Source organism: Nomascus leucogenys, chromosome 13, assembly GCF_006542625.1.
Source record: "Nomascus leucogenys isolate Asia chromosome 13, Asia_NLE_v1, whole genome shotgun sequence".
In the NCBI taxonomy this organism is placed as follows: domain Eukaryota; kingdom Metazoa; phylum Chordata; class Mammalia; order Primates; family Hylobatidae; genus Nomascus; species Nomascus leucogenys.
In genome coordinates this window covers 27,583,370-27,605,388 of record NC_044393.1, presented here as the reverse complement: position 1 = coordinate 27,605,388, position 22,019 = coordinate 27,583,370, and the positions used below count along the sequence as shown (strand labels likewise).

At 51.1% G+C, this 22,019-nt stretch overlaps 1 protein-coding gene across 6 annotated transcripts in view; it reads left to right on the top strand.

Annotated features, from left to right (window-relative positions):
* DLGAP4 (DLG associated protein 4) overlaps positions 1 to 22,019 on the top strand; it is a 227,604-nt gene that overhangs the window by 132,528 nt on the left and 73,057 nt on the right. For 5 of the 6 annotated variants that reach the window (XM_030825921.1, XM_030825922.1, XM_030825917.1 and 2 more), the window contains exons 5-7: positions 2,856 to 2,970; positions 5,858 to 5,908; positions 9,846 to 10,086. In XM_030825921.1, coding sequence (XP_030681781.1) covers positions 2,856 to 2,970; positions 5,858 to 5,908; positions 9,846 to 10,086 — 407 coding nt within the window. The remainder of the gene's footprint in view (positions 1 to 2,855; positions 2,971 to 5,857; positions 5,909 to 9,845; positions 10,087 to 22,019) is intronic. The other variant, XM_030825920.1, reaches the window with a different exon arrangement.

Genomic DNA, 22,019 nt, shown 5'->3' with positions numbered 1-22,019 from the left:
TCCTATTCGGCTGTCCCCCGGAGATCCCAGCCCACAGATGAATCCTGTCCCTCAGCTTCAGATCCAGGTGAACTCCCTACTATAATGACCTAGGCCCCCTAAGTGAACCCGCCATCAGGTTAGCTCCCTCCATGAGATCCTCAGGTTGGCCCTGCACTCTGATGAATTGACCTCGAAGAGCCCCGCCAATTGGAGAACCACCCCTTGAGCCCCACCCACAGTTCAGCCCTGACCACAGGTGAGCCGCATCCTTTGGTAAACCCCGATAATGAAAGCCACTCTCGGGTGATAGGTCCAGGTAAACCCCTCCCACAGGAGCCACATCCCCAGGTAAGTTCCACTCCCACAGGGGAACTGTCCCACGGGATCTTGGTCTTCAGGTTAGGAGAACCTGCCCTCAGTGAGTGCATCACCTGTAACAGCACTGCCTAGCAGAGCCCGCTGTACCCTTGCCCCTGTAACTGATCCCTGTGGGGAGCTCCGAGATGGGGGAGGGAGGTGAATCCGGAAGCCAAAGAGTGATAGACAGACTTTCCCCGTCCCAGTGCCTGCCTAGAATTCACCAGCCAAGCCCCATCGTGTTGCTGTAAGACTTGGAGGAGTTAGAGGGAACAAGCTTCTCCCTAGATCTTCAACCAGGGGGGACAGGAGCCAAGGCTTCATGAAGGAGGTGGCCTGGGAAGACTGAGACAGAGGGAAGAGAACAGGTCAGATGACACTGGTACCTAGGCAGGAAGAGGGCAGTGTTCTCGGAGCAGCCAGGAGTCTAGCTGACTGGGCAGAAGATGGAGAATGGCCACCAGGTTGGAATTCAGGACACCACCAGACAATCCCAGGTCTGCCCTTCTCTGAACCTTAGTTTCTCCATCTTTTTGGGGGGGAAGTGGGGAACAGGGTCTCGCTATGTTGCCCAGGTTGGAGTGCAATAGTGCAATCATGGCTCACTGCAACCTCGTCGACCTCCTGTGCTCAAGCAATCCTCCCACATCAGCATCCCGAGTAGCTGAGACTACCAGCATGGGCCACCATGCCCAGCTAATTTTTTTTAAAGAATTTTTTGTGGCTGGGTGCAGTGGCTCATGCATGTAATCCCTGCACTTTGGGAGGCCAAGGCAGGCAGATCACTTGAGGTCAGGAGTTTGACACCAGCCTGGTCAACATGGCGAAACCGCATCTCTACTAAAAGTATAAAAATTAGCAGGTTGTGGTGGTGCATGCCTGTAATCCCAGCTACTAGGGAGGCTCAGGTATGAGAATCACTTGAACCCAGGAGGCAGAGGTTGCAGGGAGCTGAGATCATGCCACTGCACTCCAGCCTGGGTGACAGAGTGAGACTGTCTCAAAAATATATATATATATATATATATCTCTAAAAATATATGTATGTATATGTATATATTGCTCTCCCCTTGCTCATCAGCCCCCACACTGCCCAGGCTGGCAGTGACTTCTGTTTTTCACTCTGCCACTGGATGACCTTGGCCAGTCTTTTTCCCTCTGGGCCTCAGTTTCCCAGTCCAAATAATATATACATATATAATATGTACATACATATTATATACATATATATGTATATATTGTAAAGATGGGGCCTCACTATGTTTCCCAGAGTGGTGTTGAACTTCTCAGCTCAAGTGACCCTTCTGCTGTGGCCTCCCAAAGTGCTGGGATTATAGGTGTGAGCCACCACGCCTGGTCAGTTTCTCAGTTTCCCCATCTTTTTTTTTTTTTTTTTTTTTTTTTTGAGACAGAGTCTCGCTCTGTCACCCAGGCTGGAGTGCGGTGGCACAAACTTGGCTCACTGCAACCTCCACCTCCCGAGTTCAAGCAATTCTCCTGCCTCAGCCTCCCGAGTAGCTGGGATTACAGGCGCACGCCACCATGCCTGGCTAATTTTTGCATTTTAGTAGAGATGAGGTTTCACCATGTTGGCCAGGCTGGTCTTGAACTCCTGACCTCAGGTGAGCTGCCCGCCTCAGCCTCCCAAAGTGCTGGGATTACAGGCGTGAGCCACCACGCCTGGCCCAGTTTCCCCATCTTTAAGTGAAGGGGCTGAGCTGGAGGATCTCTAAGATCCCTTCTAGTACTGAGATCCTACAATCTTATGAGTGACCAGTGGGCATTAAGGTGCGAGAGGCAGGAAGCCTGGGGCTTAGGCCTAGAATTCAAGGGAAGCAATAATAACACTAGTAGTAGTAGCAATAATAGTAACAGCTGCTGTCTGTTAGCAGTTGCCCACTGGCCACTGTGCCTGACCTGATATCCTTTAATCTGCACCACTGAATCCTCACTTGCAGCCCCAGCAGGCAGGTAGCGTCATCCCCATTTTAGAGATGAGGAAACTTAAGTAAGGGGTAATGACTTGCCCAGGGTCACCCAGCAGAGAAAGCTGGATTCCAATCCAAACCCTTCTGTATCAGGGGCCTGAGCTATTGGATGCTTGGATTTTATCCTCAGAATGAGGACTGGGGGATGCCCAGAGTCAGGTAGACGGGAGAAAGATTGAAGGGCTGGGGCCATGGAGATAAGGGGTGAGTCTAGGGGCCTGATAGAAGCCACTTGAACATCGCAGCAGAGCTGATGCCCTTTGGGAGCCCTAGGCTGTAGAACTTGACCCACATCCGACGGGCCTCTGGAAATGTCCCAGACTTGCAAGGAGGAAGGAAAGGGGCTGTAGAATTGGGCAGGGCCTGCCTCGGACTTTAAACAGTCTAATGCAAGCTGGTGCTGCCACCCTGCGGCTGCAGCGGGCATCACAGGTGTGGACCACCTGTGCATCACAGATGGTCAAGGCCTCCAAAAGCTGGGTGAACAATGGGTGGGCTGAGCCCTGTCTGCTCCCCACTCCCCACCAGGAGTCTGGACCGCCTGGATTCAGTGGACATGCTGCTGCCCTCCAAGTGTCCGAGCTGGGAAGAGGACTACACCCCCGTCAGCGACAGCCTCAACGACTCCAGCTGCATCAGCCAGGTGAGGGTGGCAGGCAGGCTGGAGAGTCAGGGGGCTTGGGTACTGATTCCCATCTGGGAGGAGGACACGCGCCCAGGCCCAGCCCATGCTGAGTGGCCCCCAGATGTCTGCACTGTGCTTCTATTTGGTCCTTGTTCCTGAAGCCTCCTGTGTGTGTCTCTGCCCCACCGACTGTTCTGTGGCTGGAGAGCACAGTTACGGGGCCTGACCTAGGACCCCAAGGGAGGAAGCCCACACCACCACTGTAAACACAGGCTGCCAGCGGGGCGCCTGTCACTTCTCATTGGGTTCAGAACCATGAGGATAGGGAACTGGAGACCTGGATTCGAGTCCCAGTTTTGTCACTTGACAGTATGAACCCAGGATAGTCACCTCCCCTCCCTGAACCTCGGTTTCCTGATTTAGCAGAGGAGGGTGAGCATTTCTATTTGGGGGCTGTTGAGAGGAATAAGTGGGATCGTGAAGGCGGTGTGCTCAGCAGAGGGTAGCTGCCTTTCTGGTTATTATTAGCATCTTGTGTGACCTCCAGCAAGTGACTGCTCCACTTTAGACCTCTGTGCCCGCCTACTCAGGGGGCAGTTGTGCTCCCAGGCGCAGCCAGCCCTGCCTGTGTCAGTGAGGAGCACGCTGTGCTGCACATTGAATTTGCATGCCACCGTCTCAAACATCAGCTCCTTGAGCACTTAACCACCCCCAGAGGTGGCCTTGTTATCCATATCCCCATTTCATAGGTGAGGCAACTGAGGCTCAGAGAGGTGAGGTCATCATGCAGCTAGGAGAAGACAAAGTTGGGCAGGGATCTGGGGCTGTTCAACCCAGACCTGGACCTCAGCTCCTGCCATGTACTCAGCACTTCAGGGTTTGCAAAGGGAGAACCAGCCAGGACTGAAAGGCACCCCCCATCGTGTGGATGGGGAGATGAGCCCCCCGAGAAGACAGACGCCTACTGGTAGTAGCAGTTAGGCAGTGGTGCAGCCAGGTGTGGGTCCAGCCTCCTCTCAGCAGGAACAGGCCACTGTGTGCAGGCCCAGAACCAGGGCTAGAGGACTGTTTAGAAGGCTTGGGACCCCAACTCCTCACAACTCCATTATTCCTGGCCTAGCCAAGCTCCTTCCCCAGCCCCTCAGACATGGGGAGGGGTAGAGTGCCCCAGCCCAGGGAGCTCCTGCCCCTGCCCCCCTCATCCAGACTCCACCAAGTCACACCTGAACAGCCGTCCTCCAATCCATACTCAGTGGCCAGAGGGATAGCTGTCAAAGCCACACCCCTGCTCCAGACCCTCCCTTGGCTCCCACCTCCCCCTGAGGGAAAGCCAGAGTCCTTACTTGAACCTGTGAAGCCCTGTAAGACCTAGACCCTGCCTCCCTGTTGGACCCTGTCCCTTGCCCTGCTCCAGCCATGCCAGGCTTCTTTCTGCTCCTTATATACAAGTGTGCCATGTCATTCTGCTCCAGGCCCTCTGCATTTGCTGTTTCCTCTTCCAGGAGCTCTCTTCTCAAATCTTTGCACAGCTGGCTCCTCCTCGAGTTTCAGGTCTTGGCTCGAATGTCACTTCCTCAGAGAGGCTGCCTGTGATTGCTCTGTCTAAAGTAGCCCTCCCAGGCACTGTCCCCTTACCCTGCTGTTCCCTTACCTTATCACTGCCTGGAACTAGAATCATTTGCTTATTTACTTAATGCTGTCTCCCTCTAAAAACTAGGATCTCCTGCGAGCGGAGGCCTTGCTGTCTTGTTCCCTGCAGTGTCCCCAGTGCCTGGCACAGTGCCTGGCACAGGGCAGATGCTCAGTAGGTGTTTGCTGAATGGACGGCATCCCTCCCTGTCTCTCCCATCCCACCACATTTTCTCATCTCAGTCTTCCTGTCTGTGTCTGTCTCCGTCTTTCTCTCTCTGTTCCCTCTCCCCTCATTCACACTTTTCTCTGATTCTCTCCAGTGTGTCTCCATCTCCATGTCTCTCTCTGTGTCTGTCTGTCTCTCTACACATCCCATCTCCACCCCCACCTGGGCCTGGCACCCAGGACACCTTTGCCCTTTAACTACACAAAAAGGCTTATGAATCAGCCAGGCTGGGGGCCGCAGCAGGTCTCACCCACCACCTGCTGCCCAGTCCCAGTTCTCTTCTAGTCCAGGATCCTCTGACCCCTCACAGCCTCACCTCTAGAAGCTTGAGTGACCCAAGCCACATATTTGGCCCCAAAGTCAGAGATATTCTAGCCTGGGGAAGAGCAGGCTCTGGGCTCCATCCCTAATCTGTATCTCCAGGTGGGCTGCCTGCCAGATGAGAGGCAACAGACAGAGGATCCATGGTCCCAGGGGCTAGACCTAAAGAAGGACTTTTATTTATTTATTTTTTATTTATTTTATTTATTTTGAGACAGAGTTTCGCTCTTGTTGCCCAGGCTGGAGTGCAATGGTGCGATCCCAGCTCACCGCAACCTCTGCCTCCCGGGTTCAAGCGATTCTTCTGCCTCAGCCTCCCTAGTAGCTGGAATTATAGGCATGTGCCACCATGCCCGGCTAATTTTGTATTTTTAGTAGAGATGGGGTTTCTCCATATTGGTCAGGCTGGTCTTGAACTCCCAACCTCAGGTGATCCACCCGCCTCGGCCTCCCAAAGTGCTGGGATTACAGGCATGAGCCACTGCGTCCAGCCAAGAAGGACTTTTAAACAGCAGATTATAAGTCCTCAGTAATGCCCAGCCCCAGAAGGAGTGAGCCTCCCATCCCTGGAAGAAGCCAAGTAAGACCTCCTAGCAGCTGGGTCCCAGCCAGTCTGGGGAGGAGGTTAGACCAGCCAGCTTCAAGTTTCCTTGCAATTGACCCTGAATCCCCCACCCCAGCCCCAGCCCTGGTCCTCCCATAACCCTCACCCTCTCTTTCCTGCAGATTTTTGGACAGGCCTCCCTCATCCCCCAGTTGTTTGGCCATGAGCAGCAGGTCAGTATGTTTGCCCTTCTCTTCCACCCCAATCCCAGAGTGTAGGCCTGGGTCTTAGGCCTGCCCTCTGAGTGGTCCCAGCACCCAGCCCAGGCTGGTACAAGCAGAGCCATCACCCGGAAAGCCACTTCCAATGGATGGAGTTGAGGCTCACATTGGTGTCCTGACCCTCCACTCCTTGCCCTTATTGCTTCACCTCTATGTGCTTCAGTTTCCTCCTTTTGAAAATGGGGAAGAATGAGCTAGGTGCTCTGGATAGGGCAAGAAATAACTCCAGGACTCCTGCCCTCCTCTCTTCTCCCGCAAAGCCTGGGTCAGGCCTGGGGAGGCTGTTTGAGTTGGACAGGTCAGGGGCTGGGGGCTGGTGATATTAGCTTCCAGGTCCCAGCCCCCAGATCCCTTGGCTTTTCTCCTTTCTGGAGCCCCAGGAGGACATTTAAGGATGTTGGGGTGTTAGAGTGAGTGTGGAGACTTTCCAACTTCACACAGGTTGGCGAAGTTGTGCTGCTCATGGCACTTTCTGGCTGCCCTGAGGGCACCACCTCCCAGACACTCCTATCCTGCCCCTGGAAGTGGCCCTCTCCTCCCTCCCAGGCCAAAGACCAAAAACCAGGGGCAGGAAAGGTACTCTGAGATGAACCCCACTTTGTAGCCAGGAGTGGGTAAGGGACTTGTGCAAGGCCACACATCCCACAGGGGCAAAACTAGGACCAGACCTCCAGCTCCTGATTCCAGCCGTGGATGCCCCATGTGTCCCCCTCCCCCATGTCACAGGAGTTGTGTGTTCCTCCTGAACACATGATTCAAGAAGTTGTTTAAAGAGCCCACAGTTTGCCAAGCAACCTCTTCCTCATCCACCTTTAATAGGCGAGTGGTAAGGATGTGATGCGTTAACATATAAAGCCCCCAGGACAGTGCCCCCTACACGGTAAATCCTCAGTCATACACACACCAGCAGCGCTGACCAGCTGGCCTCCCCACCGACAGCTCAAGAGCATCTTAACCAACACTGACAGACTCCACAGAGCTACCTGTATTCGTGGGTAGAGGTTACTAGGTGCATACTCTCTTGGACTCTATCCTTAGCCTGTGATATGAATTCTCTCATTTCATCTTGACCACAGCCCTGTGAAATGGGGACTATAGCCCCATTTTATAGGTGGGGAACCTGAGACACAAAGCGATTAAGTGACTTGCCCACGTTCATATTGTGAGGAAACAATGGGCCAAGGGTTGGACCCCTGGCAGTCTAGTTCCAGAGCCATGTGGTTCCTGTGTGATCCCAAAGCAAGACCTCATACCCCTGGCAGTCACAAGGGTCTCTTCATAACTTCAGGCTGCAGTTTTGGAGGAGAAACACCTATCTCTTTAACACTCCATCTGAGTGAATTTTGGGTATGCCACATGGCCTATATTTTATCAGTACTATACAGTAGAACTTTCTGTAATGATGGAAATGTTCTATAATCCACACTGGCCAATAAGGTAGCCACTAGCTATATGTGACTTTATTTATTTACTTATTTTTGGGATAGGGTCTCACTCTGTCACCCAGGCTGAGTGCAGTGGTGCAATCATGGCTCACTGCAGCCTCAACCTTCCAGGCTCAGGTGATCCTCCCACCTCAACCTCCCAAGTAGCTGGGACTACAGGCACACACCACCATGCCTGGCTAATTTTTTATTAGAGACAGGGTCTTGCTATGTTGCCCAGGCTGGTCTCAAACTCCTGGACACAAGTGATCCTCCCACATGAGCCCCCCCAAAAAGCTGGGATTACAGGCGTGAGCCACTGTGCCTGGCTTACCTGTGGTCTTGAGCAAGTCAAATGTGGCTCCTGTGACTATGGAACTTTATTTAATTTTAATCAAAGAAAAAATTTTTTTGAGACAGAGTCTCGTTTTATCACCCAGGCTGGAATGCAGTTGCCCAGTCTCGGCTCACTGCAACCTCCTCCTCTAGGGTTCAAGTAATTCTTCTGCCTCAGCCTCCTGAGTAGCTGGGACTACAGGCGTGTGGCACCATGCCTGGCTAATTTTTGTATTTTTAGTAGAGACGGGGTTTCACCATATTGGCCAGGCTGGTCTCAAACTCCTGACCTCGTGATCTGCCCGCCTCGGCCTCCCAAAGTGCTAGGATTACAGGCATGAGCCACCACGGCTGGCCTAATCAATTATTATTATTTTTTAATTTTTTTAGAGACAGGCTCTTGCTTTGTCCCCCAGGCTGGAGTGCAGTGTCACGATCATAGTTCACTGCAGCCTTGAACTCCTGGGCTCAAGTAACTGGGACTTGAGGTGCATGCTACCACACCTGGCTAATTTTTGTATTTTTAATTTATTTTTTAGAGCTGGGGGTCCCACTATGTTGCCCAGGCTGAATTTTAATTAATTTAAACCTAAATAGCCATACATGGCTCATGGCTGCCATATTGAAATGCACAGATTTGGCCAGGTGCAGTGGCTCATGCCTGTAATCCCAGCACTTTGGGAGGCCGAGGCGGGCAGATCACGAGGTCAGGAGTTTGAGACCAGCCTGGCCAATATTGTGAAACCCCGTCTCTACTAAAAATACAAAAATTAGCCGGGCATGGTGCCACACGCCTGTAGTCCCAGCTACTCAGGAGGCTGAGGCAGAAGAATTACTTGAACTCGGGAGGCAGAGGTTGCAGTGAGCCGAGATCGCGCCACTGTACTCTCCAACCTGGGAGACAGAGATTCCATCTCAAAAAAATAAAAAAAGCACAGATTTAGACTTTTCCATCCACCCTCCAAATTGGGTGAACACCCATCTAGTTGTTTGACCTGATGCAGTCTCAGATGAGAACACGAGCACCTATTTCATGTAGATGAGGAGAAACTGACCCAGAGAAGATAGTGATGGCCTGAGGTTACACAGCTGGGTGGGACACAGCTGGCCCCAGGCCCAGATCAACCTTTTCCTCCACATGGTCAGTCAGCTTGTGCCCCCTCCCCCTCTGGCCCAGGCCAACCCCCAGGATGTCCACATCTTTGGCCAACTGACTCTCCAGCTTATCTTCTGTGGTCTTCAGGTACCAACATGGCCTGAGACATGGGTCAGATAGCCCTTCCAGAACCCTCAAAGAGTATGTGCATGGTGAGGCCCCTCAATGCTCACACCCTTGGCTTCAGATTTTCAGGGTCCTAGACAGTCATTTCTGGAGAAATACTTAGGAACCATCTACACAAAGTTGAACTAGATGCAAGAAAGCAAATAGCATACACATCACCATTTTCCATACTGTCCGTGGCAGACATCATTAATCAATCCTCACTGCAACTACCCTCACTCCAGTTTTATCTTCTCCCACCAGACAATTGCTTCAGCTTCATCTCTGACCTCTGCCTCCATTCCAGACCCCTTTCCTAACATCCATTCTGTATAACAGGGCTAGATTAATCTTCCTTAAATACATATTTGGAGTGTTGGTTCTGCCACTTCCTCACTGGGTACCCGTGGCAAGTGTCTTCCCCTCACTAACCCTTGGTTTCTTTCCTTGTAAAATAAAGGGATTGGACGATAGGATGGTAAATATCCAGCATACCTACTACCACCCCCATTCCAACATTCAGGACAGACATTGTTAATTGATTATAGACCTCTTTCATACTAAATTCAGATGTGACCTTAAAATCTATTAATCAGTGTGGACCCTGATTTTTATCACAGTTAATATCCTGAGATATTCCAACTTTGTCCTCATTATAGAGATGGGAAAATTGAAGCCCAGAGAGGTGGGGCTGTTTCTTTCTTAAGGGCTCCATCTGCCCATCCCATATCCTGAGTGAGATGGAGGGGGATGGGCTGAGGTCAGACCCCACAGACTGTCCAGCCCTGCCCTGAGTCCACCACCAAGAACCTTTCCCCCCAGGATGGGCAAGATAGCCAGGCCCTCATGCCTGCCTTTGCCTGGACAGGTACGGGAGGCAGAGCTGAGTGACCAGTATGAGGCGGCCTGCGAGTCAGCCTGCAGTGAAGCGGAGTCCACAGCGGCAGAGACGCTTGACTTGCCACTGCCCAGCTACTTCCGCTCCCGCAGCCACAGCTACCTGCGTGCCATCCAGGCAGGCTGCTCGCAGGAGGAGGACAGTGTCTCCCTGCAGTCCCTCTCCCCACCACCCAGTACCGGCAGCCTCAGCAATAGTCGCACGCTTCCGAGTGAGTACTGTGATGAGGGAAGGGTTTTTTTTCTTTTCAAGGGGACCCTAAGGACCATGTGTGGTGGGTCAGCCTGGGAGGATACAGGGAGGAATCTGTCTCGGGCTGGCCCACACCAGGGGGATGGTTGGGAGCAAAAACAGGAGGCCTTGGAGCTGAACTTCCAGCCAATTGGCCACTGGAGCTCAAATGGAGGTCCCAGAGGCAGATGCCACCCCTGGGGGGTGTGGGAGGTATTGGAGGGGCTGGAGCTTGTGGGGTACTTGGTTGCTCCTTGGCTTAGAGCAGCCACCTGCTATAGTCAGGGCTTACTGAAGCTTGACCTGCCTCTTGGAATTAGTTCAGGTAGGCAAACCTGTAGGGGAGGTTGGAACCTGCAGAGAAGCCTGCAGTGAGGGTGGGGTCTGCACTGAGCCTTCTCAAAGGGATGTGTTTGCAGGCTTCTCTCATATACACAATCAGGGAATACCTTCTGGATTCTTGGGTGTTCTGTTGTTGTTGTTGTTGTTGAGACAGAGTCTCACTCCGTACCCAGGCTGGAGTGCAGTGGCAAGATCTTGGCTAACTGCAACCTCTGCCTCCCAGGTTCAAGCAATTATCATTCTTCAGCCTCCCAAGTAGCTGGAATTACAGGCACGTGCAACCATGCCTGGCTAATTTTTGTATTTTTAATAGAGACGGGATTTTACCATGTTGGCCAGGCCGATCGTGAACTTCTGACCTCAAGGGATCTGCTCATCGTGGCCTCCCAAAGCGCTGGGATTATAGGCGTGAGCCACTATGCCTGGCCCTGGATTCTTGTTCTAAATCATCTGAAGATAACCCATATGTGATCAGAGAAAAAAGGGGACCCTGTGTAACTGAGAAAGCCATGAAATAATAGAAAATTGCATGTTCTCACTCATAAGTGGGAGGTAAACAATAAGAACACGTGGACACAGAGAGGGGAACATCACACACCAGGGCCTATCGGGCGGTGGTGGGAGACAAGGGGAGGGAGAGCATTAGGACAAATACCTAATGCATGGGGAGGGAGAGCATTAGGACAAATACCTAAAACCTAGATGATGGGTTGATAGATGCAGCAAACCACCATGGCACATGTATACCTTATTAAGTATTATTAAGATGGTCAAAAACAAAAACAAAAAGACATAATAGAAAAGTAGCTGGGCATAGTGGCTCACGCCTATAATCCCAACACTTTGGGAGGCCGAGAGAGATCACTTGAACCTAGGAGTTGGAGACCAGCCTGGGCAACATGATGAAACCCGGACTCTAAAAAAATAAAAAATTTGCTGGTCGGGTTGGCATATACCTGTGGTCCTCGCTACTCAGGAAGCTGAAGCAGGAGGGTCATATGAGCCCATGAGATCAAAGGTGAAGTGAGCTGTGTTCACACCACTGCACTTCAGCCTAGGAGACAGAGCGAGACCTTGTCTCAAAATAATAATAATAATAGAAAATCAAAACCAAGGAAAAACAGCACAATTTATTGTTTATCAATAGTAGAGAGAGGTTTGAGCTTACTCTGGCAATCTAGTTCTCCTTCCTGAGCCTCCATTTCTCCATGTATAAATTGAGGGCATAAGCCAGACTCCAGGGAGCTCTTAGGGAGATGAAACAAGACTGTACATAGGACATGTTTAGGCAGGGACTTGCTTGTAGTAGGAGCTTGGTAAGTGGTAGCCGTTATTATTGATTCTCAGACTTGACTCTGAGCTTCCTGAAAATCAAAAGCAATTGGGGGCCAGGCATGGTGGCTCATGCCTGTAATCCCAGCACTTTGGGAAGCCAAGGTGGGCAGATCACTTGAGGTCAGGAGTTCAAGACCAGCCTGACCAACATGGTGAAACCCCATCTCTACTAAACATACAAAAATTACCTGGGTGTGGTGGTGTGCACCTGTAGTTCTAGCTACTCGGGAGGCTGAGGTATGAGAATCGCTTGAACCCGGGAGGTGGAGGTTGCAATGAGCCAAGATTGAGCCACTGCGCTCCAGCCTGGGTGACAGAGCGAGACCTTGTCTCAAAGGAAAAAAAAAAAGCAATTGGGGTTGGATTGTCATAGGAAGAGAGGCACTGGTTCAAGTGCTCAACTGGTGTTTGATGTAAATAAATGTCTTCTCTGCTCCTTGTTCACCTCTGTCTGTTTCTAGTTCCTCCACTTGGGAAGGGATGGTAGCCAGGGAGGTGTCGTCTGGCATCGGGACTCTCTGATGCCACATGCTGGCTCTTTCTCCCACCCTGCAGGGTCCCCAGTGCCGTCTTTCCCGGCATGGGCAATCTTCCTTCACCTCACTGTTTCTTATTCCCCGTCAGCTTCTTCATCTGGCAGTCTGCCTCCTCCCCACTGAGCTTCTTTCTGCTAGGGCACCTGGCCCTGCTAGTCAGGCATCTTGGGTAGAATCCTCTGAAGACAACTCTAGCTGTACTTTCCCTCTTGGTGACCACTTAATGTATTTGAAAACAAGGGCCTTTGCCTTATGGGACTCTGAAAGTATAGACTAGTCTGCTACAGCCTCTGAAAGTACAGACTGGTCCACTACAGCCTTCCTTCTAGTCCTGCTGTTACCGGTAGCCCTGCCAGCCTCTCCACCTTCAAGGTCTCCAAACAGGAGCTGAGGCCCAGGTTCTGTGGCCTTCAAATCCAAAAGAGCTCTCCCAGGCTGTCCCAGGCACTCTGCTACGGTTCCAAAGGGGCCATGGGTGAAGGATAACATCCCCCATATCCTCACACCCATGCGAAGTTCTCTAAGCATGAAGTGGGCCTGGAGGGATAGACAGCACCCCTAGCAATTCTCTTCAGATAAACCATCCCTCACCAGTATTTCCAACCCCAGTCACTCATGAATGGACTAAAGATAGGGGATGGGCTACATGTCCCAATACTGCCTGGGTCCCTGTATTGGTCAGCTCTTGCTACAATTATGCTGCATAACGAACAACCACAAAATCAGTGTAATACAACAATTCACATTTATTTCTTGCTCCCAAGTTTGCCAGCTGGGACAGTTCTGCTCCACATGTCTTTCATCCTCCTCCTGGGACCAAAGGGTCCTCCTGGGATCAGTGGTCTAGCCAGGGCATGTTCTCCTTATGGTAATGACAGAAGACAGAAGAGCAAGCCTAATTAACCAAACAAGCACATTTCAAGGCCTCTGCTCATGTCACACCTGCTAACATCCTATTGGCTAACATAAGTCATATGACTGAGCTCATAGAAAAGGGATGGAGAAGTACCTGCTCACCTTTGTGTAGGAAACTATATTCATATGGCAAAGGGTGTGGCCACAGGGAGAGGTAAAGAATCAGGGTGTGGGTGGGCATGGTGGCTCACGCCTCTAATCCCAGCACTTTGGGAGGCCAAGGCAGGTGGATCACTTAAGGCCAGGAGTTTGAGACCAGCCTGGCCAACGTGGCGAAACCCCGTCTCTGTTGAAAATACAAAAATTAGGCCGGGCGCAGTGGCTCACGCTTGTAATCCCAGCACTTTGGGAGGCCGAGGCGGGCGGATCACTAGGTCAGGAGATCGAGACCACGGTGAAACCCTGTCTCTACTAAAAAAATACAAAAAATTAGCCAGGCGTGGTGGCGGGCACCTGTAGTCCCAGCTACTTGGAGAGGCTGAGGCAGGAGAATGGCGTGAACCCGGGAGGCGGAGCTTGCAGTGAGCCGAGATTGCGCCACTGCACTCCAGCCTGGGTGACAGAGCAAGACTCCGTCTCAAAAAAAAAAAAAAAAAAAAAAAAAAAGAAAATACAAAAATTAGCCAGGCGTGGTGGTGCCTGCCTATAATTCCAGCTACTCTGGAGGCTGAGACAGGAGAATCGGTTAAACCCAGGAGGTGGAGGTTGCAGTGAGCCAAGATCGCACCATTGCACTCCAGCCTGGGCAATAAAAGTGAGACTCCGTCTCAAAAAAAAAAAAAATCAGGGTCAACAATTCTATGTTCCATGATCCACTGGCTTGGCTGTATTTACTCATGCCCTTCCCATGTAGAAAACGTTTATTCCCAAGACCCCCAAAAGTCTGATCCAATCATGAGATTGGATCAGACTCTTATGATCTCTGTCAGGTCTGGATGTGGCTTCTGTCGAACAATTGACTTTTAATTTTTTAAATAAACTACTTATCTATCCCACAGTCCAACCCTCCCCAACCACACAGCATACACTGGTGAAACAGGGACAGGATAACTGCAGTTAACACTCCTGTTCAGAAAAGGGGAAAGTGGAGATTCAGAGACTTACTGATCCATGGCAATTCTGAAGTCCTTCTGAGCAACTGTTGGGCGAATGCATTGAGATTTGTTGATTAGGTACAAGTTCTCCCTGGGATTGATTTTCTAGTCTACTGTTCTCCACAGCTCTTGGTTCTGCTCTCTGAAAGCCCTTCCTTCTCCAGCATTTGTGGCCACTTCTAAAGAGAACTTGGAGAATATAGCCTTGGGGAGTGGAACACCTTTCTTAGCTTGCTTCCTTCCTAAAGAAAGTTAGGGAGCTAGATATCTTTTGCATCTTGAATGGTCTTACTCCCTTTAGCCTAAGCTGGTCAATCTTACCCCTGCACCTACCTCAAACATTTGATGAGTTTTCTATGTGTTTGATTCCATGTAACTTCAAGTGCCAAAAGCCATACCCATAATTGTTTCTGAGTCATGCCTCTCTCTTGACTTGATGCCTACTTTGGGCTTCTGTGGGACCATGCCCTTAAGCTTTCTGTAGGCCCTTTTGAACAGATAATAGCATCTGCTACCGGGTATCTTGATTGATTGATTGATTGAGACAGAGTCTCGCTCTCTGTCGCCCAGGCTGGAGTGCAGTGGCACGATCTCGGCTCACTGCAACATCTACCTCCCAGGTTCAAGTGATTCTCATGCCTCAGCCTCCCAAGTAGCTGGGACTACAGGCGTGTGCCACCATGCCTGGCTAATTTTTGTATTTTTAGTAGAGACAGGGTTTCACCATGTTGGCCAGGCTAGTGTCAAACTCCTGACCTCAAGTGATCCACCCGCCTCGGCCTCACAAAGTGCTGGGATTACAGGTGTGAGCCACCACGCCTGGCTCTACTATTTTTAGAGTGTTAATAAGAGATATTATAACCACACCTTGATTTGATCCTATCTACATACGGCATCTTAACTGGCCATGACCTTGGTTTGATCTTTGCCCTGAGGCTGTATCCTTTTTTTTTTTTTTTTTTTTTTTTTGAGTTTCGCTCTTGTTGCCCAGGCTGGAGTGCAATGGCGCGATCTCAGTTCATCGCAACCTCCACCTCCTGGATTCAAGCGATTCTCCTGCCTCAGCCTCCCAAGTAGCTGGGATTACAGGCATGCACCACCATGCCCAGCTAATTTTGTATTTTTAGTAGAGACAGGGTTTCTTCATGTTGGTCAGGTTGGTCTCAAACTCCTGACCTCAGGTGATCTGCCTGCCTCGGCCTCCCAAAGTGCTGGAATTACAGGTATGAGCCGCCGTGCCCAACGAGGCTGTATCTTAATTTGAGAATGGTTTACTGTCTGGAGGGGCTGGAGTTGACAAATTTATTTTCCAACTAAGCAAGTTCTGGTCTCCTTCCCTTTCCTCTAAACACTCCTTGAAGATCGGCTATTTTTTACTTTTTTAGACAGGATCTCCATGTGTTACCCAGGCATGGGTACAGTGGCATGGTCATAGCTCACCATAGCCTCGACCTCCCAGGCTCAAGCGATCCTCCTGCCTCAGCCTCCCGAGTAGCTGGGACCAGAGTCATGCAGTACCATGCCTGACTAATTTTTAAATTTCTTGTAGAGATGGGGTCTCCTTATGTTCTACCAGGCTGGTTTTGAACTCCTGGGCTCAAGTGATCCTCCCACCTTGGCCTTCTAAAGTACTGGGATTACAGGTGTGAGCCACGGCACTTGGCCTAGCTATTTCTTTTGAGTTCCTCCTTTTCTTGTAAATCTTTTTTTTTTTTTTTTTTTAGACAGAGTCTTGCTCTGTTGTCCAGGCTGAAGTACAGGATCTCGACTCACTGCAATCTCCACCTCCTGGATTCAAGCGATTCTCCTGCCTTAGCCTCCCAAGTAGATGGGATTACAGGCATGTGCCACCACACCCAGCTAACTTTCAAATTTTTAGTAAAGGTGGGGTTTCATCATGTTCGCTACGCTGGTCTTGAACGTCTGACCTCAGGTGATCTGCCCGCTTCAGTCTCCCAAAGTGCTAGGATTACAGGCGTGAGCCACTGCACTTGGCCTTTTTCTTGTGTAAGTCTTAAGTCTTTTTTGTTTTTTGTTTTTTGTTTTTTGAGACAGAGTCTCCCTCTATCAGTCAGGCTGGAGTGCAATGGCACGATCTCGACTCACTGCAACCTCTGCCTCCCAGGTTCAAGCCATTCTCCTGCCTCAGCCTCCCAAGTATCTGGGACTGCAGGCATGCGCCACCATGCCTGGCTAATTTTTGTATTTTTAGTAGAGATGGGGTTTCACCATGTTGGCCAGGCTGGTCTCAAGCTCCTGACCTCAAGTGATTTGCCTGCCCTGGCCTCCCAAAGTGCTGGGATTACAGGCGTGAGCCACCACGCCTGGCCCCTTTGTCTTGTAAGTCTTTAACAAATGCAGCCAAAAGGAACAAGCTCAGGCCGGGTACAGTGCTGAGCATGGTGCTATAATCCCAGCACTGTAGGGAGGATCTCTTGAGGCCAGAAGTTCAAGACCAGCCTCAGCAACATAGACTCCATCTCTACAAAAAATTTTTTTTTAGTTAGCCACTGCACTTCAGCCTGGGTGACAGAGCAAAACCCTGTCTAAAAAGAAACAGAGGCTGGGTGCAGTGGCTCATACCTATAATCCCAATGCTTTGGGAGACCGAGGTGGGAGGATCACTTGAGCCCAGGAGTTCAAGATCAGCCTGGGCAACATAGTGAGAACCTGTCTCTACAAAATAAAAAAATTAGCTGGGCATCACGGTCACAGCTATTTGGGAGGCTGAGGTGGGATTTGCTTAAGCCTGGGAGGTCGGGCTGCAGTGAGCCATGATCATGCCACTGTACTCCAGCCTGGGTAACAGAATGAGACCCTATCTTTAAAAAAAAGAAAAAAGAGGCTGGGCACGGTGGATCACACCTGTAATCCCAACACTTTGGGAGGCCGAGGCGGGTGAATCACCTGAGGTCAGGAGTTCAAGACCAGCCTGGCCAACGTGGTGAAACCCTGTCTCTGCTAAAAATACAAAAATTAGCTGGGCATGGTAGCGGGCATCTATAATCCCAGCTATTGTGGAGGCCGAGGCAGAAGAATCACTTGAACCCAGGAGGTGGAGGTTGCAGTGAGCTGGGATCGCGCCATTGCACTCCAGACTGGCGATAAGAGTGAGACTCTGTCTCAAAAAAAAAAAAAAAGAAAGAAAGAAAGAAAAGAAAAAGAAAAAGAAAAAAGAGGCCAGGCATGGTGGCTCATGCCTGTAATTCCAGCACTTTGGGAGGCCCAGGCGGGTGGATTCCCTGAGGTCAGGAGTTCGAGACCAGAATGGCCAACATGGCAAAACCCTGTCTCTACTAAAAATACAAAAATTACCTGGGTGCCTGTAATCCCAGCTACTCAGGAGGCTGAGGCAGGAGAATCGCTTGAACCCAGGAGGCAGAGGTTGCAGTGAGCCAGGATCGCTCCATTACACTCCAGCCTGGGCAACAGAGTGAGACACTGTCTCAAAAAAAAAAAAAAAAAAAAAGGAAAGAAAGAAAGGGCACTTCTTAAGACATTTAACTGCCATCTGTTGAAAAATTGTCATGTCACACTTTTTATTAGAATAAGGTCCTTTACTTCTATTTGCCAGAAATTTGTCATAATAATTATGTAATTAAATTATGTCTATGTGGTGAATGGCTCCCCCCTGATATGTAGCATCCTTGATCAGTATAAAACTTGTACTTATGGTGAGCCTGCCCAAAATCACTCCCTCCACAAACACCAGCACACACAGGCACATCCTCACCACTACACATCTAGCCACTATCTCCCTGCAGGGTCACCCCTGCTCAGAAGGCTGCCCCCTTACTCCTCAGCATCTGTCCCCAAGGAGTGAGCAGTCAGGTTCTGTCTCCACCCCCAGGGCTGTTCTGAGCCCCCACGTTGCTGAGGGGCATGAAAGCTCTGTCCCTCTCACAGAGGCATCTGTGCACTCAGGCCCTGTGCAGGCTGGTGCGTAGATGTAGAGGAGCAGCAGTTATTGAGGCAGTGAGAGCCCCTCTCAAGCAGGGCGTGGGCAGGGTGAGGAGCTGCCTGCCTGCCCGCCCATCCTCGTGGGCCTGGCCAATTCCCCACTGCCAGTGCCACTACTGCTGTCCCCATTCTCCCTCCCCCTGTCTGACCCAGATTCCACATTCCAGAAATAGCTCTGGCAGGTGACTGGCAGGCGGGGTCAGCTCTAGCTGGGATGGTGGGAGAAGCAGCCGCTGTGGATGCGTGCCCCTCCCCAGCCGAAGGACCTATCTAGGAGGGGGCTTGGGGGTGCCAAGTCTGCCCCCAGTCTGCCCCCTCTGCCTCTCTTCTCTCTATGCCTCTGAGAAAAAGAAGAAAGGAGAACAGCCTCCCTTCTCCTCCCTCCCTCCTCTTACTCTGCCCGTCTCCCTCTTTCTTCCAGCTTCCCCTCCCTTCCTCTCCCTCTTTCTCCCCCCACCATCTTTGCCTTCTGTCTGTCTCCCTCAGTTATCTGCTTCTCCCTCCCACCCTCTCTGCCTTCCTTCCCTCTCAGTTTCTGGCCCTCCTCCCCGTCCTCCCTTTCTGTGTCTCTCCCACTCCCTCTGAATCACAGGGAGGCTGTGATGACAGCCAGGGGCTTGGGTAGGCATGGTGGTGGGCTGTGGGGTGTACCCCTACTCCTGCCAGCTGCATTCTCTGCACCTGAGTGTGTGCAAGCACACAGGCACACACACTTGGGCTCACTCCCTGACAGTGCTTGCGGTTCTAGGCTGAGCTGGGATGGGCTCCAGGCCTGGGAACCACCCTTGCTCCTTGCTCAGGGACCCTGAGTTGTGTCACTCTGAGTGGGCACCTGCCCTTCACTGGGCCTCAAAGTCTCTATCTGTGTTGTGAGGCCTTGGTTTGGGGACCCACGGGTACCTCCCATCTGTGACAATCCAGTCACCAGCTGCTATGCCTTCCACTCTTTGTCCCATCTTCCATCCCCCAGCTTCTTCTCTGACTGCCCTCCTACCCCTAACCTCCCCCCGCCCCAACACACACTCTGTATACAGGAAGGGAGGTTGATAAAATTGCAGTACACAGTCAACCCTCCAGTCAACCCTGTCCCCCAACCCTACCCTGGGCCCACCTGTCCCCTCACTCCACTGCAGGCTCTTGTCAGCCCAACCCATCTAGTCTCCACAGTGTCAGGGCTAAGAGGAAACTCAAAGACCATCATGTCCAGAGATTGCAAATGGACTTCAACCATGTGTCATCTCTGATCCCTGGAGCTCAGTTCTGAGACTTGGTTAAGCAAAGAAAGGTGCCACCATCGATTTGCGATGTGTGCTGTAGCCAGAAGAGTTACATACATCTGCAATTCCTGATCTAACCCACTTATCCCAACATGCACGTGCACACACACAGACACACACACACACCCATTTACAGATATTTCTCAAAGAAATGTCAGCCTAGAGAAGATGATTATCTATCAAGGTCAAAGTCACCCAGCTAGTAGGTCAGGGAGCAGTTTCCTACCTAGGTGTGCCTGACTTCAAAGCCCTTAGTTCTTCATTGTCCCCTGTGCGTGGGAGCCACCCAGTCCTGGTAAAGTGGTACAAGCATGGGTGATGAAGGTATGTTACAGGAGTTGTAGGGGAAGTCCTCTAGCAACATGGGCAGGATGGATTAGAGGCTGAGAGGCCACTCACAGGTTGGTGCAGTGGTCTAGGTAAGTGACGGTGAGGTCAGGACAGGGGCCATAGGGTCAGAGAATAATGGGAGGACCCAGGAGGCCTTCCCAGAATGAGTAATGAGGAACCAAAATTCCCTACTGCCGAAACAGGGGCCTCTCCACAGAGGACGCTGGGCAGGAGGCAGGCTTCCTGTCTGGGGTCCACCAAGCCTTGGACTACGACATGCCTGATTAATTGAGTGCCTACTGTGTGCTGAGTATATGGATTCTCACTCTTCCATGTCCTGTTTTTAGCAGATCCACTCAGCCTTCCGGGGGAAATAGTGACCAGGACTGAAGGACTGGTGGGCAGGCCTCCAATCCCAGGATTGAGACTCTTGAGACAAGACAGGGGCATTCTGTATCCCCTCAGGGGGTAGAGAAGTCACCCCAAAGGAAGAGAGATGAAGGTGTTTAAATAGAACCTTGGAGGCCCTACGGCATGGTGGTTAAGCACCTGAGCCTTGCAATCAGGCATCTTTCACTGATAGATGTTTATTGATCAAGTGCTCTGGGCCAGGCTGTGTTGTAGGTACCATCAGTGAGCAAAATGGAAATCCTTGCCTTCATGGAGATTATATTCTACTGGAAGGGGGAGGGGCAGATAAAACAATAAACATAAATAAGTGTGTGGTTTGTTGGTAGCTGGCACAGTGTAAGGGGTCCTGGGAGTGGTGGCAGAGTGCAGGGAGGGGTGCCAAGGTATAAACAGGGTGGCTAGGGTACAGCTCATTGAGAGGGAGATTTTGAGTGAAGACTTTTTTTTTTTTTTTAAGACGGAGTCTCACTCTGTTGCCCAGGCTGGCATGCAGTGGCGCGATCTTGGCTCACTGCAACCTCTGCGTCCCGGGTTCATGCCATTCTCCTGCCTCAGCCTCCCAAGTAGCTGGGACTATAGGCGCTCACCACCACGCCCGGCTAATTTTTTTTTTTTTTTTTTTTTTGAGACAAGTCTCACTCTTGTCCCCCAGGCTGGAGTGCAATGGCTGCAACGTCCGCCTCCCTGGTTCTGGTTCAAGCGATTCTCCTGCTTCAGCCTCCTGAGTAGTTGGGATTATAGGCACCTGCCACCACGCCCGGCTAATTTTTGTATTTTTAGTAGAGATGGGGTTTCACTATGTTGGCAAGGCTGGTCTTGAACTCCTGACCTCAGGTGATCTGCCTGTCTTGGCCTCCCAAAGTACTGGGATTACAGGCATGAGCCACCACGCCCGACCAATTTTCTGTATTTTTAGTAGAGATGGGGTTTCACTGTGGTAGCCAGGATGGTCCCGATCTCCTGACCTCATGATCCACACACCTCGGCCTCCCAAAGTGCTGGGATTACAGACACGCCCAGCTAATTTTTGTATTTTTAGTAAAGACAGGATTTCACCATGTTGGCCAGGGTGGTCTCAAACTCCTGACCTCAAGCTATCCACCCCACATCCCAAAGTGCTGGGATTACAGGACTGAGCCACCGCACCCGGATTGAGTGAAGACTTGAAGGAAGTGTGGGAATAAGCAGTGCTGGGAAGCACTCCAGGCAGGGGGTGAGTGGTACAAAGGCCCCGAGGCAGGAGGTGCCTGACAGGCTGGTAGGGGGCAGAGCACTGAGGAGGGAGCCATGGTGAGAGGTGAGGTTCGAGGACAGGGAGGGGAGAGTTGGGTCTGGCCACCGACTGTGGAAACAACTTTGTCTTTTGGCTCTGAGTAAGACGGGGAACCACTGGGGCATTGGAATACAAGAGTGACATGACCTGGTGTGCATCTTAAAAGAAACACTCAGACTGGGCGCGGTGGCTCATGCCTGTAATCCCAGCACTTTGGTAGGCCGAGGCAGGCAGATCACCTAAGGTCGGGAGTTTGAGACCAGCCTGGCCAACATGGTGAAACCCCATATCTTTTTTTTTTTTTTTTTGAGATGAAGTCTTGCTTCTGTTGCCCAGGCTGGAGTGCAATGGCGACGGGTTTCACCATGTTGGTCAGGTTGGTCTTGAACTCCTGACCTCAGGTGATCTACCCGCCTCAGCCTCCCAAAGTGCTGGGATTA